This window comes from Rhinoraja longicauda, chromosome 7 (assembly GCF_053455715.1).
Source record: "Rhinoraja longicauda isolate Sanriku21f chromosome 7, sRhiLon1.1, whole genome shotgun sequence".
Lineage (NCBI taxonomy): Eukaryota > Metazoa > Chordata > Chondrichthyes > Rajiformes > Arhynchobatidae > Rhinoraja > Rhinoraja longicauda.
In genome coordinates this window covers 54,232,755-54,248,595 of record NC_135959.1, presented here as the reverse complement: position 1 = coordinate 54,248,595, position 15,841 = coordinate 54,232,755, and the positions used below count along the sequence as shown (strand labels likewise).

At 40.9% G+C, this 15,841-nt stretch overlaps 1 protein-coding gene across 2 annotated transcripts in view; it reads right to left on the bottom strand.

The window, feature by feature from the left end:
* The window catches only part of rev1 (REV1 DNA directed polymerase), an 87,611-nt gene that overhangs the window by 48,550 nt on the left and 23,220 nt on the right, over positions 1-15,841 (bottom strand). For both annotated transcript variants that reach the window (XR_013547484.1, XM_078402609.1), the window contains exons 5-7: positions 9,351-9,497; positions 8,040-8,743; positions 3,086-3,184 (exon numbers count right to left, since the gene is read on the bottom strand). Coding sequence is in view for 1 of the 2 variants with exons in the window: in XM_078402609.1 (XP_078258735.1) it covers positions 3,086-3,184; positions 8,040-8,743; positions 9,351-9,497 (950 nt within the window). In the remaining variant the exon portion in view is untranslated. The remainder of the gene's footprint in view (positions 1-3,085; positions 3,185-8,039; positions 8,744-9,350; positions 9,498-15,841) is intronic.

Genomic DNA, 15,841 nt, shown 5'->3' with positions numbered 1-15,841 from the left:
CCGTGGAAGAGAGTAGAGGAGTGGTGCAGATGCTGAATCAATCAATCAATCAATCAATCAATCAATCAATCAATCAATCAATCAATCTCTCTCTCTCTCTCTCTCTCTCTCTCTCTCTCTCTCTCTCTCTCTCTCTCTCTCTCTCTCTCTCTCTCTCTCTCTCTCTCTCTCTCTCTCTCTCTCTCTCTCTCTCTCTCTCAAAAAAAAAACTACAACATCATCGTAGTTGATTGTTTGTTTACACATATGTATAAGAAAATAACAGCAGATGCTGGTACAAATCGAAGGTATTTATTCACAAAATGCTGGAGTAACTCAGCAGGTCAGGCAGCATCTCGGGAGAGAAGGAATGGGTGACGTTTCGGGTCGAGACCCTTCTTCAGACTTCAGACTTCAGTCTGAAGAAGGGTCTCGACCCGAAACGTCACCCATTCCTTCTCTCCCGAGATGCTGCCTGACCTGCTGAGTTACTCCAACATTTTGTGAATAAATACCTTCGGTTTGTTTACACATAGATCAGCTGGCGAGAATTCTATGCCCCCGCGACCTACGACCTGCGCATGCTCAGTCGGAATACCAAACTCGCTTATTTCGCCTGAGCTTGCGCAGGGGACATAACATTCTCGCCGGCTAATCTGCGGCGTGTAAACAAACCTTCGTTTCATCCGTATTTTCCAGTTTTGCTTCGTAGAGGTAAGAAAATACTGCTTTCAAAACTGTTAATTAGTACATATGGTTAATTTGCACAAAACTATGAGGATTTTGTAGGTTTTATTGCTTTATGCTTCAGTGAGTGAGCAAGATAGTGACTGAATAACAGGCATTTTTTATTGTTCTTTGTTTTGGACAAATATTCTAGCCTCAGAGATGAACCGTGACTCATGCAGAAGTCTCTTGATCGTTATAGAAAATCATACATTTCATTTAATTCTTCACCCCCCCTCCAAAACAAAGAACAATAAAAAATGCTTGTTATTCAGTCACTATCTTGCTCACTCACTGAAGCATAAAGCAGTAAAACCTACAAAATCATCATAATTTTGTACAAATTAACCATATATACACCTAATTAAGTTTCGAAAGGAGTATTTTCTTACCTCTACGAAGCAAAACTGGAAAATACAGATGAAATGAAGATTTGTTTACACGCAGATCAGCCGGCGAGAATGTTATGCCCCTGTGACCTATGACCTGCGCATGCTCAGTCGAAACACCAAACTCGCTTATTTGCAATGTGAGCTGTGCCTGCATTTCAAAACCACTAAATTTTATGTACGGCAATTTTTGTAGCATCTTTGTAATCAAAGGATATCTATGTTTTGTTTTTTCCTCTCTCAAGTCCTTGGTGCTCAAAGATTTAGGATTTTTATTTGTTCCGAGGTCATGAAAAGTACCAAGCAAATTCAAATTCAATCTCCAACCTTCCATGCAAACACTAGATTGCTACAATTTCAACAAGTGGTCTCTTCCATTCTATTTGCTGAAATATAAATCACTCTGCCATAGGTAAACTTTAGCTGCTGACTCACTAAATTCTCAAATTCCCTCCATAAATCTCTGACTCTCCCATGACAATTCTTAAAACTTGACCCTTGATCAAGTTTTCAGCCAATTGCCCTAAAACTGATATAATGTGGTTTGGTGTCAAATTTTTATGATAATTTTCTTGTAAAGTATGCTAAAACATTTCAGTACATTAACAGTGATTTGCAAACTCCTATTTCTTTCTGCCAGGAAGTTCCCTTCCCTTTCTCCAGCCAGCCTCCCGTGCCACCATCCTAGGTTTGAGTCTCTTATGGATGAACTTTAGTCTTCCTCAATTCAAATGATTTTCAAAAGCTATTACTTTTCACCAAACTTACGTCCATTTTTGCAATGTTTCATTTTCAAATGCATTTCATTGCCAGCTCAAGATGTTGTTTCTATCCCCAGCTTCCAGCAACAATAAACCACAGATTCTGCTTAACCATTATCCTTTCTTGATGATCTTATGGTCTTAACATGTGAGGAGTGTTTGAAGGCTCTGTGCTGGAGTTTAGAAGGATGAGGGGGAGATCTCAGTGAAACCTACCAAATAATGAAAGGCCCAGATAGAGTGGATGTGAAGAGGATGGTTCCAGTAGTGGGAGAGTCTAGGACTAGCGGGAACAGCCTCAGAATAAAAGGATGCACCTGCAGAATAGTGATGAGGAGGAATTTCTTTAGTCAGAGGGTAGTGACTCTGTGGAATTCATTGTCACAGATGGAGGTGCAGGCTAAGTCATTGAGTATTTTTAAACCGGAGATTGATAGGTTCTTGATTAGTAAGGGCGTCAAAGGTTACAAGAGAATGGTGTTGGGAGGGGAAAACAGATCAGCCATGATTGAATGGCAGAGTAGACTCGATGTAGGAGTGGCACAGTGGTGCAGCAGTAGAGTTGCTGCCTTACAACGCTAGAGATCCGGGGTTGATCCTGTCTATGGGTGCTATCTGTACGGAGTTTGTACGTTCTCCCCGTGACCATGTTGTTTTTCCCCGGGGTGCTCTGGCTTCCTCCCACACTCCAAAGACATACAAATTTGTAGGTTAATTGGCTTTGGTAAAGATTGTAAACTGTCCCTAACATGTAGGGTAGTGTTAGTGTACGGGTTGATCGCTGGTCGACATGGACTCAGTGGGAAGAAAGGACTGTTTCCGTGCTGTATCTCTAAACTAAACCCGAACTCTCTTGTTTTGAATTTCATCCCCACAATCCTCAGCTCCCTCATAATTCACCTTCAAATTCTCCCAAGACATTTATTAATTTTTTTCAAATACATGATTTGTTCAGGTTCTCAACTTCCATCCATTTGAGGGTGATTCCTGGTAAGTGTCCCATTGAACATTACAAATGGAATTTCACCTTTGCAGAAACTCACAACTTGACTCCTAACTTCCAGCCCAATCATTCAAACAATTATTTTGTTCATACCATTTACATCTTCTTGAAATTCCTACACAATGCTGTAATCAGTTTACGTCTCCATGTTTAAGTTTAAAGTCACAACTTCAAACTTGTATCTTGTTGGTTGAAGAAATGATAAAAAGATTTTAACATTTACAAACCCTTCAGTTCTGGGTGATCACGAATGCCCACTGATACAAAGAAACAGTCCATATCGATGTGCATTATGCAGCTCTTATGTCTGGGCAAATCCGCAGTGCCTGTGGAGAAAAACAGTAAACAGCAAGAGTTAAGGTGCTAAATGACAATAGACAATAGGTGCAAGAGTAGGCTATTCGGCCCTTCGAGCCAGCACCACCATTCAATGTGATCATTGCTGATCATTCTCAATCAGTATCCCGTTCCTGCCTTCTCCCCATACCCCTTGACTCCGCTATCCTTGAGCTCTATCTAGCTCTCTCTTGAATGCATTCAGAGAATTGGCCTCCACTGCCTTCTGAGGCAGTGAATTCCACAGATTTACAACTCTCTGACTGAAAATGTTTTTCCTCATCTCCGTTCTAAATGGCCTACCCCTTATTCTTAAACTGTGGCCCCTGGTTCTGGACCCCCCCCCCCCAACATTGGGAACATGTTTCCTGCCTCTAACGTGTCCAACCCCTTAATAATCTTATACGTTTCGATAAGATCCCCTCTCATCCTTCTAAATTCCAGTGTATACAAGCCTAGCTGCTCCAGTCTTTCAACATATAACAGTCCCGCCATTCCGGGAATTAACCTAGTAAACCTAGGCTGCACGCCCTCAATAGCAAGAATATCCTTCCTCAAATTTGGAGACCAAAACTACACACAGTACTCCAGGTGCGGTCTCACTAGGGCCCTATACAACTGCAGAAGGACCTCTTTGCTCCGATTCTCAACTCCTCTTGTTATGAAGGCCAACATTCCATTGGCTTTCTTCACTGCCTGCTGTACCTGCATGCGTCCTTTCAGTGACTGATGTACTAGGACACCCAGATCTCCTTGAACGTTCCCTTTTCCTAACTTGACACCATTCAGATAATAATCTGCCTTCTTATTCTTACCACCTCACACTTATCCACATCAAACTGCATCTGCCATGCATCCGCCCACTCACACAACCTGTCTAAGTCACCCTGCAACCTCATAGCATCTTCCTCACAGTTCACACTACCACCCAGCTTTGTATCATCTGCAAATTTGCTAATGGTACTTTTAATCCTTTCATCCAAGTCATTAATGTATATTGTAAATAGCTGCGGTCCCAGCACCAAGCCTTGCGGTACCCCACTAGTCACTGCCTGCCATTCTGAAAGTCAAGTCAAGTCAAGTCAATTTTATTTGTATAGCACGTTTAAAAACAACCCACGTTGACCAAAGTGCTGCACATCTGATTAGGAAAAAAGGGACCCATTTATCCCCACTCTTTGCTTTCTGTCTGTCAAGCAATTTTCTATCCATGTCAGTACCCTACCCCAATACCATGTGATCTAATTTTGCCTACTAATCTCCTATGTGGGACCTTGTCGAAGGCTTTCTGAAAGTCGAGGTACACCACATCCACCGGCTCTCCCCTGTCAATTTTCCTAGTTACATCCTCAAAAAATTCCAGAAAATTAGTCAAGCATGATCTCCCCTTCGTAAATCCATGCTGACTCGGAACGATCTTGTTACTGCTATCCAAATGCTCCACAATTTCGTCTTTTATAATTGACTCCAGCATCTTCCCCACCACTGATGTCAGGCTAACTGGTCTATAATTTCCCGTTTTCTCTCTCCCTCCTTTCTTAAAAAGTGGGATAACATTAGGTACCCTCCAATCCACAGGAACTGATCCTGAATCTATTGAACATTGGAAAATGATCACCAATGCGTCCACAATTTCTAGAGCCACCTCCTTAAGTACCCTGGGATGCAGACCATCAGGCCCTGTGGATTTATCAGCCTGCAGTCCCATCAGTCTACCCAACGCCAGTTCCTGCCTAATGTGATTCTCCGTCAGTTCCTCCGTCACCCTATGATCTCTGGCCACTAGAACATCTGGGATATTGTTTGTATCTTCCTTAGTGAAGACAGATCCAAAGTACCGGTTCAGCTCGTCTGCCATTTCCTTGTTCCCCATATTAAATTCCCCTGCTTCTGACTTCAAGGGACCCACATTTGCCTTGACTATTTTTTTCTTCTTCACATACCTAAAAAAGCTTTTACTACCTCCTTTATATTATTGGCCAGATTACCCTCGTACCTCATCTTTTCCCTCTGTATTGCCTTTTTAGTTATCTTCTGTTGCTCTTTAAAAGATTCCCAATCCTCTGGCTTCCCACTCTTCTTTGCTATGATATACTTCTCTTTTATTTTTATGCTGTCCTTGACTGCCCTTGTCAGCGATATGATCCCCTCTCATCCTTCTTACTCCCCTTAGAATCTTTCCTCCTCTTTGGGATCAATTGATCCTGCAACTTCTGCATTGTTCCCAGGAATACCTGGGACTACCTAAGCATTTAACATAAAAACAAGGCGGCAGATTATTATCTGGATGGTGTCAGATTAGGAAAAGGTGCAACGAGACTTGGGTGCCCTTGTACATCAGTCACTGAAAGTAAGCATGCAGGTACAGCAGGCAGTGAAGAAAGCAAATGGCATGTTGGCCTTCATTGCGAGAGGATTTGAGTATAGGAGCAAGGAGGTCCTACTGCAGTTATACAGGGCTCTGGTGAGACTACACCTGGAGTATTGTGTGCAGTTTTGGTCTAATTTGAGGAAGGACATCCTTGCTATTGAGGGAGTGGAGCTTAGGTTTACCAGGTTAATTCTCGGGATGGCGGAACTGACAAATGATGAAATAATGGATCGACTGGGCTTATATTCACTGGAATTTAGAAGGATGAGAGGGGATCTTATAGAAATATATATAATTCTTAAGGGATTGGACAGGCGAGATGCAGGAAAAATGTTCCCCATGTTTGGGGAGTCCAGAACCAGGGGTCACAGTGTAAGAATAAGGGGTAGGCCATTTAGGACTGGGATGAGGAAAAACCTTTTCACCCAGAGAGTTGTGAATTTGTGGAATTTTCTGCCACAGAAGGCAGTGGAGGCCAATTCACTGGATATTTGCAAGAGAAAGTCAGATATAGCTCTTAGGGTAACGGAATCGAGGGATATGGGAAGAAAGCAGGAACGGGGTACTGATTTAGGATGATCAGCCATGATCATACTGGCTCAAAGGGCCAATTCCTGCACCTATTTTCTATGTTTCTATAACATGGCAAGGCATTTAAGTACCCAGTTATAAAATTCTGGAGTAACTTAGTGGTTCAAGCAGCATCTATGGAGTGATTTCATTAGGTTACATTTCGGGTCAGGACCTTTCTGCAGACTCAATCAAGGAGGATCCCGACTTGAAACTTTGCCTATCCATTCTCTCTGTAATGCTGCCAGACCCGCTGAATTCCACCAGTACTTTGTTTTGCTCAAGATTCCAGCATCTGCAGTTCCTTATGTCTTTAATTTTGAACAAGCAGGATGATTGTATATTTTATTTCTGAAACCGAATTATCAACATGACTTTAGTTCAGTTTAGTTTATTGTCACGTGTACTGAGGTACAGTGAAAAGCTTTCTTTGTGTGTTTTCCAGTCAGCAGAAAAACAATACATGATTACAATCGAGCCATTTACAGTGTATAGATAGATGCATGATAAGGGAATTAACGTTTATTGCAAGGTATAGCCAGCAAAGTCCGATCAAGGATAGTCTGAGGGTCACCAATGAGGTAGATAGTAGTTCAGCACTGCTCTCTGGTTGTGGTAGGATCATTCAATTGCCTGATAACAGCTGGAAAGAAACTGTAGACACAAAATGCTGGAGTAACTCAGCGGGTCAGGCAGCATCTCAGGAGAGAAGGAATGGGTGACGAGACCCTTCTTCCCTGTCTCTGAATGTGGAGGTGTGCATTTTCACACCTATACCTTTGCCTTAATATGTAAATAATGCAAATAAGGGGTTTAACATCAGAGGCCCACAATAGAAAATCGTTTTGCCCAGAGGGAGCTGGTGCAGTGTACGGCTGAACTCAGGAAAAACAAATCTACATATGTTTAGTTTGGTTTATTGTCACTTGTACTATTTGTTACGTGCTAACCAATCAGTGAAAAGACTATACACGATTCCAATCGAGCTGTCCAATGTACAGATACATGATAAAGAGAATAACATTTAGTGCAAAATAAAGTCCAGTAAAGTCTGATTAAAGATAGTTTGAGGTTCCTAAGTGAGGTGGATAGTAGCTCAGGACCGCTCTCTAGCTGTTGGTAGGATGGTTCGGTTGCCTGGTAACAGCTGGGAAGAAACTGTCTGAATCTGGAGGTGTGCGTTTTCACACTTCTGTATCTTGCCTCATGGGACCAACAAATGGATTTTTAAAGACTGAACTCAAAGAACACAAACAAGGCAAGTGTCTCAACTATATTTAGCTGAATATGGAGATGGCAGGGCTCCTTCTGACCTACAGTAAATAAACATAAACCAAAGACACCACACTTCCCTTTAGCCACTAATAATAGAACCTGACCAATAACTGATTCATATATATTTTTTTTAATCACTCTTGCTACCAATTCTTCCCATACAGTCGCCTTTGTTTTCAACCTGCCCCTAGGTTGAAGCTTAAATGTTCCATCTGCCTCTTGATCCTTCATGTTCATGAGTTTCATAGAAATGTGGCCCACCATCAGCATATCTTGAGCCTCACTAATCTGGTGGAAAGATCTGGTGGCACAGATGCTGCTCAACCCGCTGAATTCCTCCACAGATTGCTGGTGGATAAATTGTACTCCGCACCAGTACTAAGTACAGACATTTCTAGGCCAAATATTGTGTCAAATCTCCCAGTAGGAGAGTAGGCATGTATCTTAAACGTTTCTAACTAGGTGCATAGTTATAGCTTATATAGCTTAATGGGGACAACTAAATGGTTCCCATTTACAGGGACCTCACTTTTGAAAATAAATCTCAGAAAGGGAGATTCAAGCAAATGAAGAACAAGGTGCAAATCCCCAAAATATAAAACACATGTAACCAGGAAGCAGAATCTTACCCAAATGGTTGGAGCCACTAGGATTTCTCAGAATCTTTTCCATATTAATTCTTTTTAGTTTCTCTCTGCCGGGGAATACCCCATTATTTTGTTTTTGAAGTCTGTTCACGTATTCTGTAAACTCACACTTCCACATTGCTATGTGATGCAGTCTTGAATGGGCATAAAACTCAGATATAAAACTTGGGTCCGCAGGTTTAGATGACCCGTGGGAAGATCCTTTAGAAGGCGAAGGCTCTGCATTGCTTTTCATTCTTGAAATCTCCCGAACTGCAGATTGCCTAATCCCATTTATTTTGAAGCATTCATTTAACGAAGAACTGGAAGGAGTCCTTGTGCAGTCAGTCAGAAAGGTATTGTCTTCTGCCAAATGCTTTTCACAGTTTTTGAAATCTGTTTCACAGTCATCATTTTCTTCTTCCAATACTTCAAGGGTTCCAGGTTCCTTTCCCCACAAAGTTTCACTGTAAAGTTTTAAATAATCTTGTGTTTTTAAGGCACTATTAGAATTGGACTCGTTGGTGTTATTAACAGCGATATGGTCTCTACAACTATGAACTCCATTGTGATTTAGGTGAGGAAAAGCAGGCTCCAATTCCATTAGTTCGAAATCATCATTATTTCTGTCCCATCCATTCATTCCACTGCTGGTCTGGTTGCCTTTTCCCTTTTGTTTCACATTCTCTTGGTTGTTTATACTTTTTCTAAAAAAAACACAAGAAATACTATTTTTCTTCATTTTGCAAAAGAACTCCATAAAAGTGATAGTTACTGTTCCTAGATTCTCTTTCTGTAACTGGACAGGTTGAGCATGGACCAGGTGAGTGCAATATCACCCAGTTGGACGACAGTGGAGAGGTCATTGGTGTAGTCAACAGTTGCAGAACATTGAGAGGATGAAGGATAATTACAAACACATAGATTATTAGTAACTAATAAAATAAATTAGAACTCTCTCTTGTTCCATACTTTTGTTACCAGCCAATTAAATTTGCAGATCACGTACTTTTTATATAACGGATTCAATTACTTCAATGAAACCAATAGATTAGATTGAGGACTGGATGAAATAACTCATTAAGCGCAGCAAATTGCAACCTAGGATTTTCCTCTGTTAACGTGGTTAACTGGAACTCCAACCTAGATACGGCACGGATCTTTCTGATAAACCATTAATCAACGTCATCAATTTTCAGCTTGTTTTTAACTCAACCAAAACAATTTCAGCTTTCATGTCAGTCTAGCCCCCAAAAATTACAGGTTAAGGAATGAGATGTTACATCAAGATTCTAAAATGTTGAAATTACTCACACATTTCTATTAAGTTTGTAAATATTGCTCGGGCCTGGTATAGGTTCTTCAGGTTTGTTCACAGTGAAGTTTAATCCTTTTTGGACACTTGACTGCTTGGTATACAGTTGATAAGGAATGTAAGAAAGGAGGCACCCAGCTTTTATACTGCAAAGGAAACCAACAATAAAAAACAAAAATTTTAGCATGTAATCCTTAGAAACAGTAACATTGAAACACCTCATTAATATGTATTCTTGAGCTGGTGGTAAAATGTTATGTAGATATATCAAAAGCTCTCAAAAAAGAGTATTATCAAAACTTGATTAAGGCAAATACAAGAAAAATATCAAAAGAAAAAATCATTTTCAGTCAAATTGATTTTATTACAATGAACCTTGAAATATTTGCAAATAGTTCAAAACGACATTAAAAGAGCAGGTAACAATTTTATAACATCTGTACAAAACACTGCAGAATATAGTTCATAAATACATTACATAAATATGAAAGATGGGAAGAATTCTAGAGTTTTAACGAAGTTTCTGATGGATTTAAGTTCATTTTGAATTCTGTGACATCAATGGTTCAGAAAATACAAATGTGAAAGAAAATGTCTTTAGAATCAGGATTTTAAATATGTCTGAAACTGCTTTGAGGAACAAAGCTGGAGAATATTAGCTCAGATTTTAATTTTATGAATAAATCAGTATCAAAAGAAAATTCAAAAGTGAGATCGTAAATTATGGCCATGAAAATAGTTTGGAAACTTTTATTTTTCTAAACAGACATATTATATAAGTGGTGATCGAGATGCAAATTCCAGTCATAGTACCGGCAGGTTGCAAGATTAATAGGATAACTAGCTTCCGAAATACCACTTGTTTTTGTTCTAATAGCTTAATTGAACACACTGCACCTGAGGATTGACTGCAGATCTTTGAGGAATTATGCAAAACCAGAACTCCATTGGTTATATTAATTCTATATGAACTGATTGATCTTGATTTTTATAGTAGTCAAGTTTCTTTTTGCACCAATCATTGAAGATTATTGTTGGGGCGCCTGAAATGATTAACTCCTTTTCTTCTTGGGCAGATCCTCAGGATTGAGGATGACTTGCTTCCACTCCATTGTTTGAGTGCTGAGGTTGTTAATGAGGCCAATGAGAGAACCACAGATACTTCCGCAGATGGGACAGGCAGTGGCTGCATTGGTGATTGGGAGGACAGTTTGTAATGAGGTGCCTTCCCACCATTGGACTTCCACGTTTGATAACACAGGGTTTTTCTCTGCTCTCAATGCATGCATTTGAGGTTTTCAATGTATTTTGAAAGCTCTTTGACTACTTGGAGCAGTCATGGGCCAGAGGTTTCATGGAGTTTGTGTGGATGTTGCATTTCTTCTTAGTTTACTCTGTCAGCCCGGTAATCTATTCCCACAACAGAGCACAAAATAGAGCGCCTGTTTAGGGAATATGGTGTCAGACAAGCAAATTATGTGGTGTTGTAGCCAATTGAGAACAACTAAGGTCCCAGTGCTGCAGCTGTGGCCTGAAAGAGAATGCAGGCATGTGAGTGCGGTAAAAAAAAAGGAAAAGAGCCGAGCTCTTGCACGAGACATACAGCGGGGGTCAAGAAATTGGAAAATTTACACACAAAATTACTAGTTTCAAGCCTATTTTAGTGTATTTCAAAGTAAAAACAGACATTCCAAAATAATGTGAATTGTCACTGTATACTAATAACATTTTGAAGTAAATTCGCACATTAATTGATAATCGGCCCAAAAAGGTGGTAATTGGCTTTTCTGCTGTGTTTTATATTTTAACCCCGTCTTAATTAATTTAGTTATATAATCTTGCACTTAAATTTAATATTTACTCCATTACAGTTCCATCACAGATTTTCTGGCACTCTTGGTTCCAGAGCTTTGCTGGTTTATCAAGCCGGCCAAGGAAGTTGGCTATGGGGATAGATTTGGTGGCTCCAGCTGGGCTGGAGTTCCAGAGACCCAGCTGCAGGTTGCAAATTCAACCCACCAATCGGCTGTGGAAGTCCCGATGAGGTTGAGATTGGCTGCCTTGCCCAGCCTAGGTGCCACATTTTCGGAGAGACTTCTAGGGAATTTCTCGCAGAACCCCTAGCGACCTCTAGCGGAACCCTAGTGTTCATTACAAGTCTATACATCGTCTCTTTTTTTTTTCGATCCAATTTCTCCGTTGGTAAACACGATTTTGGCAAAGTGGAAAAAAGAGGAAATCATGCAAAAAGCGCGGAAAATGGATTTTTAAAACACGGATTTCCGCGGAAACGTGGAAAATTCACATGCCTGACAATGCGGCCATTGTTTTACTTATCCTTGAGTGAATTAAGGAAATTTTGGGGACAGGAATAGTCGTATTTTTCCAGTGCCATGAGGAGCCTGCTGCAAGTAGTCTAGGTCTGAAGCATATAGAAGGATACAGCTCACTGAGTAGGGAACTGGTCAATTGACAACAGCACCAAGGACATAACAAACATTAAGCACACTGTACGTGAATGACTGAATGGATGTACATTTGATAAGGCTCATTATAAACTATTTCACAACCCCAAATTTGAGCCACATCTGATCATTGGAGATTGAACTGAACTTTCAAGAACTTCTGTTGTTTGACAGATTTGGTCAATATATTAGAAATAAAAGTTAAAAATAAAATTAAGAACAAACTTAAGAATAACAAGGGACTTTGCAGAACTAACTGTTTTAGTGGAGTGATGATGATTTACAATTCCAAAAGATACTCACTCTTATAACCTCTAAAATGAACACACTGATTACCATAATTCCAGATATTTTGCAAAACAGTCAAAAATATTAATGGGGTAGTTCAGAACTAGACCAAAATGTTGTTGTTTAAACTATGGTAATCCAGGATTTCCACAGACATGATGTCAAACATGGAACTCCACCATTTACTAACAGACTCTGATGGAGAGCAGCAGAGCACAATCTTACTGGGGTTCTCCAGGGTCATGCAGAAGAAATCAAAATCCTTTTAAGATTTCAAAAGGGATTACAAGGCAAAGGAAAAGACACCTGTTTTTTTATATGATATTATTTAACATTGCTTTTAATTTTGTGTGTTTCTAGGTTTTTAAGTTAACTATTAAAATCTTTAAATATTTTTTTATTTCTGAATGCCTTACTGTCCTGCCAAGGCCCTGTCACTGGATTCCAGGATGTAGAGAGCTAAGTAGATTGGCCCTCTGTCTCTCGACAAGGACTAAGCACAGGCTTGAGGAACTGTGGGTGGTGAAAAAACAGGCCAGAAAAAATATGGGTTAACGAAGTTACAGCATGAACTAAAAAATACAAAGATCATTTTCGAATCTCACCATGGTACGTTACAAACTAAGCTCAATAAATCTGATGGCTAGCGGACTCACAATGAAAAATAAATTGAGGATGAAAACTCATTCTCAATCCCTGACTATACTCTATATACTGATGACGGCCAAGCCTGCAAATTACATCAATGAAAAATGCAGAAACCTCGGTATACAGTGCCCTCCATAATGTTTAAGACAAAGACCCATCATTTATTTATTTGCCTCTGTAGTCCACAATTTGAGATTTGTAATAGAAAAAAATCACATGTTGTTAAAGTGCACATTGTAAGATTTTATTAAAGGGTATTTTTACACATTTTGGTTTCACCATGTAGAAATAACAGCTGTGTTTATACATAGTCCCCCCCATTTCAGGGCACCATAAGTTTGGGACACATGACTTCACAGGTGTTTGTAATTGCTCAGGTGTGTTTAAATGCCTCCTTAATGCAGGTATAAGAGAGCTCTCAGCACCTAGTCTTTCCTCCAGACTTTCCAATACCTTTGGAAACTTTTATTGCTGGTTATCAACATGAGGACAAAAGTTGAGGCAATGAAAGTCAAAGAAGCCATTATGAGACTGAGAAACAAGAATAAAACTGTTAGAGACATCAGCCAAACAGGCTTACCACAATCAACTGTTTGGAACATCATTAAGAAGAAAGAGAGCACTGGTGAGCTTACTAATCACAATGGGACTGGCAGGCCAAGGAAGCCCTCCACAGCTGATGGCAGAAGAATTCTCTCTATAATAAAGAAAAATCCCCAAACACCTGTCTGACAGATCAGAAACACTCTTCAGGAGTCAAGCATGGATTTGTCAATGACCACTGTCCACAGAAGACTTCATGAACAGAAATACAGAGGCTACACTGCAAGATGCAAACCACTGGTTAGCCGCAAAAATAGGATGGCCATGTTAGTTTGTCAAGAAGTACTTAAAAGAGCAACCACAGTTCTGGAAAAAGGTCTTGTGGACTGATGAGACAAAGATTAACTTATATCAGAGTGATGGCAAGAGCAAAGTATGGAGGATGGAAGGAACTGCCCAAGATCCAAAGCATACCACCTCATCTGTGAAACACGGTGGTGGAGGTGTCGTGGCCTGGGCATATATGGCTGCTGAAGGGACTGGCTCACTTATCGTCATTGATGATACAACTGCTGATGGTAGTAGCATAATGAATTCTGAACAGTATAGACACATCCTATCTGCTCAAATTCAAACAAATGCCTCAAAACTCATTGGCCGGTGGTTCATTCTACAGCAAAGCAATGATACCAAACATACTGCTAAAGCAATGAAGGAGTTTTTCAAAGTAAAAAAATGGTCAATTCTTGAGTGGCCAAGTCAATCACCCGATCTGAACCTAATTGAGCATGCCTTTTATATGCTGAAGAGAAAACTGAAGAGGACTAGCCCCCAAAACAAGCAGAAACTAAAGATGGCTGCTATACAGGCCAGGCAGAGCATCACCAGTGAAGGCACCCAGCAACTGGTGATGTCCATGAATTGCAGACTTCAAGCAGTCATTGCATGCAAAGGATATGCATCAAAATACTAAACATGACTACTTTCATTTACATGACATTGCTGTGTCCCAAACATTATGGTGCCCTGAAATGGGGGGACTATGTATAAACACTGCTGTAATTTCTACATGGTGAAACCAAAATGTATAAAAATATCCTTTAATAAAATCTGACAATGTGCACTTTAACCACAAGTGATTTTTTCTATTACAAATCTCAAATTGTGGAGTACAGAGGCAAATAAATAAATGGTGGGTCTTTGGCCCAAACATTATGGAGGGCACTGTACATGGCTTATTAAAAAGCAAATCACATATTGATTAACAGAATTTGCTGTAAGAACTGCGGGCTAACAGCCAGAACGGCCTTGTACGCGGCAGGTCATGTCTTACTACTTGATTGAGTTTTCTGAGGTGATTAATGAGATTAAAGGTAGGGGAGTGGATGTTGTATAAGTAAACCCTTCCAAAGTCCGAGGGGATGATGTCTGTTGCTGCCGATTTTGCACTATAACCGAGAGTTAGGGGTATATATTAATGTTTAACCAAAGGCTGGGTGGGAAGAAATGCGATGGGGGAGGGGTTAAACCAGTGGGAATTTATAGGCGTTACCAGGACACCGAAGCATGCAGTGGCATGCGCAGCGTCTGCATCAAACACCCCGAGACCACACTTTGTGGCAGCTGCTGCAATCCCGTGCTGAATGATATTGTCAAGCTGGAATGGTGCTGAGAAGATTTACGAGGATGTTGCCATGATTCGAGGGCCTGAACTATAAGAAGAGGTTGAGTAGGTTGGCGTTCTAATCCTTGGAGCGCAAGAGAATGAGGAGTGATCTTATAGATCAAAATCATGAGGAATAGTTTGTATCACAAAATGCTGGAGTAACTCAGCAGGTCAGGCAGCATCTCAGGAGAGAAGGAATGGGTGACATTTCGGGTCGAGACCCTTCTTCAGACTGATGTCAGGGGGGGGCGGGACAAAGAAAGGATATAGGTGGAGACAGGAAGACTGTGAGAACTGGGAAGGGGGAGGGGAAGAGAGGGAAAGAGGAACTATTCAAAGTTGGAGAAGTCAATATTCAGATCGCTGGGCTGTAAGTTGCCCAAGCGAAATATGAAGTGCTGTTCCTCCAATTTCCGGTGGGCCTCACTCTGACACTGGAGGAGGCCCATGACAGAAAGGTCAGACTGGGAGTGGGAGTTGAAGTGCTCAGCCACCCGGAGATCAGGTTGGTTAAGGCGGACTGAGCGAAGATGTTGAGCGAAACGATCGCCAAGCCTGCGTTTGGTCTCGCCGATGTAGAGAAGTTGACATCTGGAACAGCGGATACAATAGATGAGGTTGGAGGAGGTGCAGGTGAACCTCTGTCTCATCTGGAAAGATTGTTTGGGTCCTTGGATGGAGTCGAGGAGGGAGGTAAAGGGACAGGTGTTGCATCTCCTGCGGTTGCAGGGGAAAGTGCCTGGGGAGGGGGTGGTTTGGGTAGGAAGGGACGAGTGGACCAGGGATTTACGTTGGGAACTGTCTCTGCGGAACGCAGAAAGGGGAGGAGATGGGAAGATGTGGCCAGTAATGGGATCCCATTGGAGGTGACGGAAAAGTT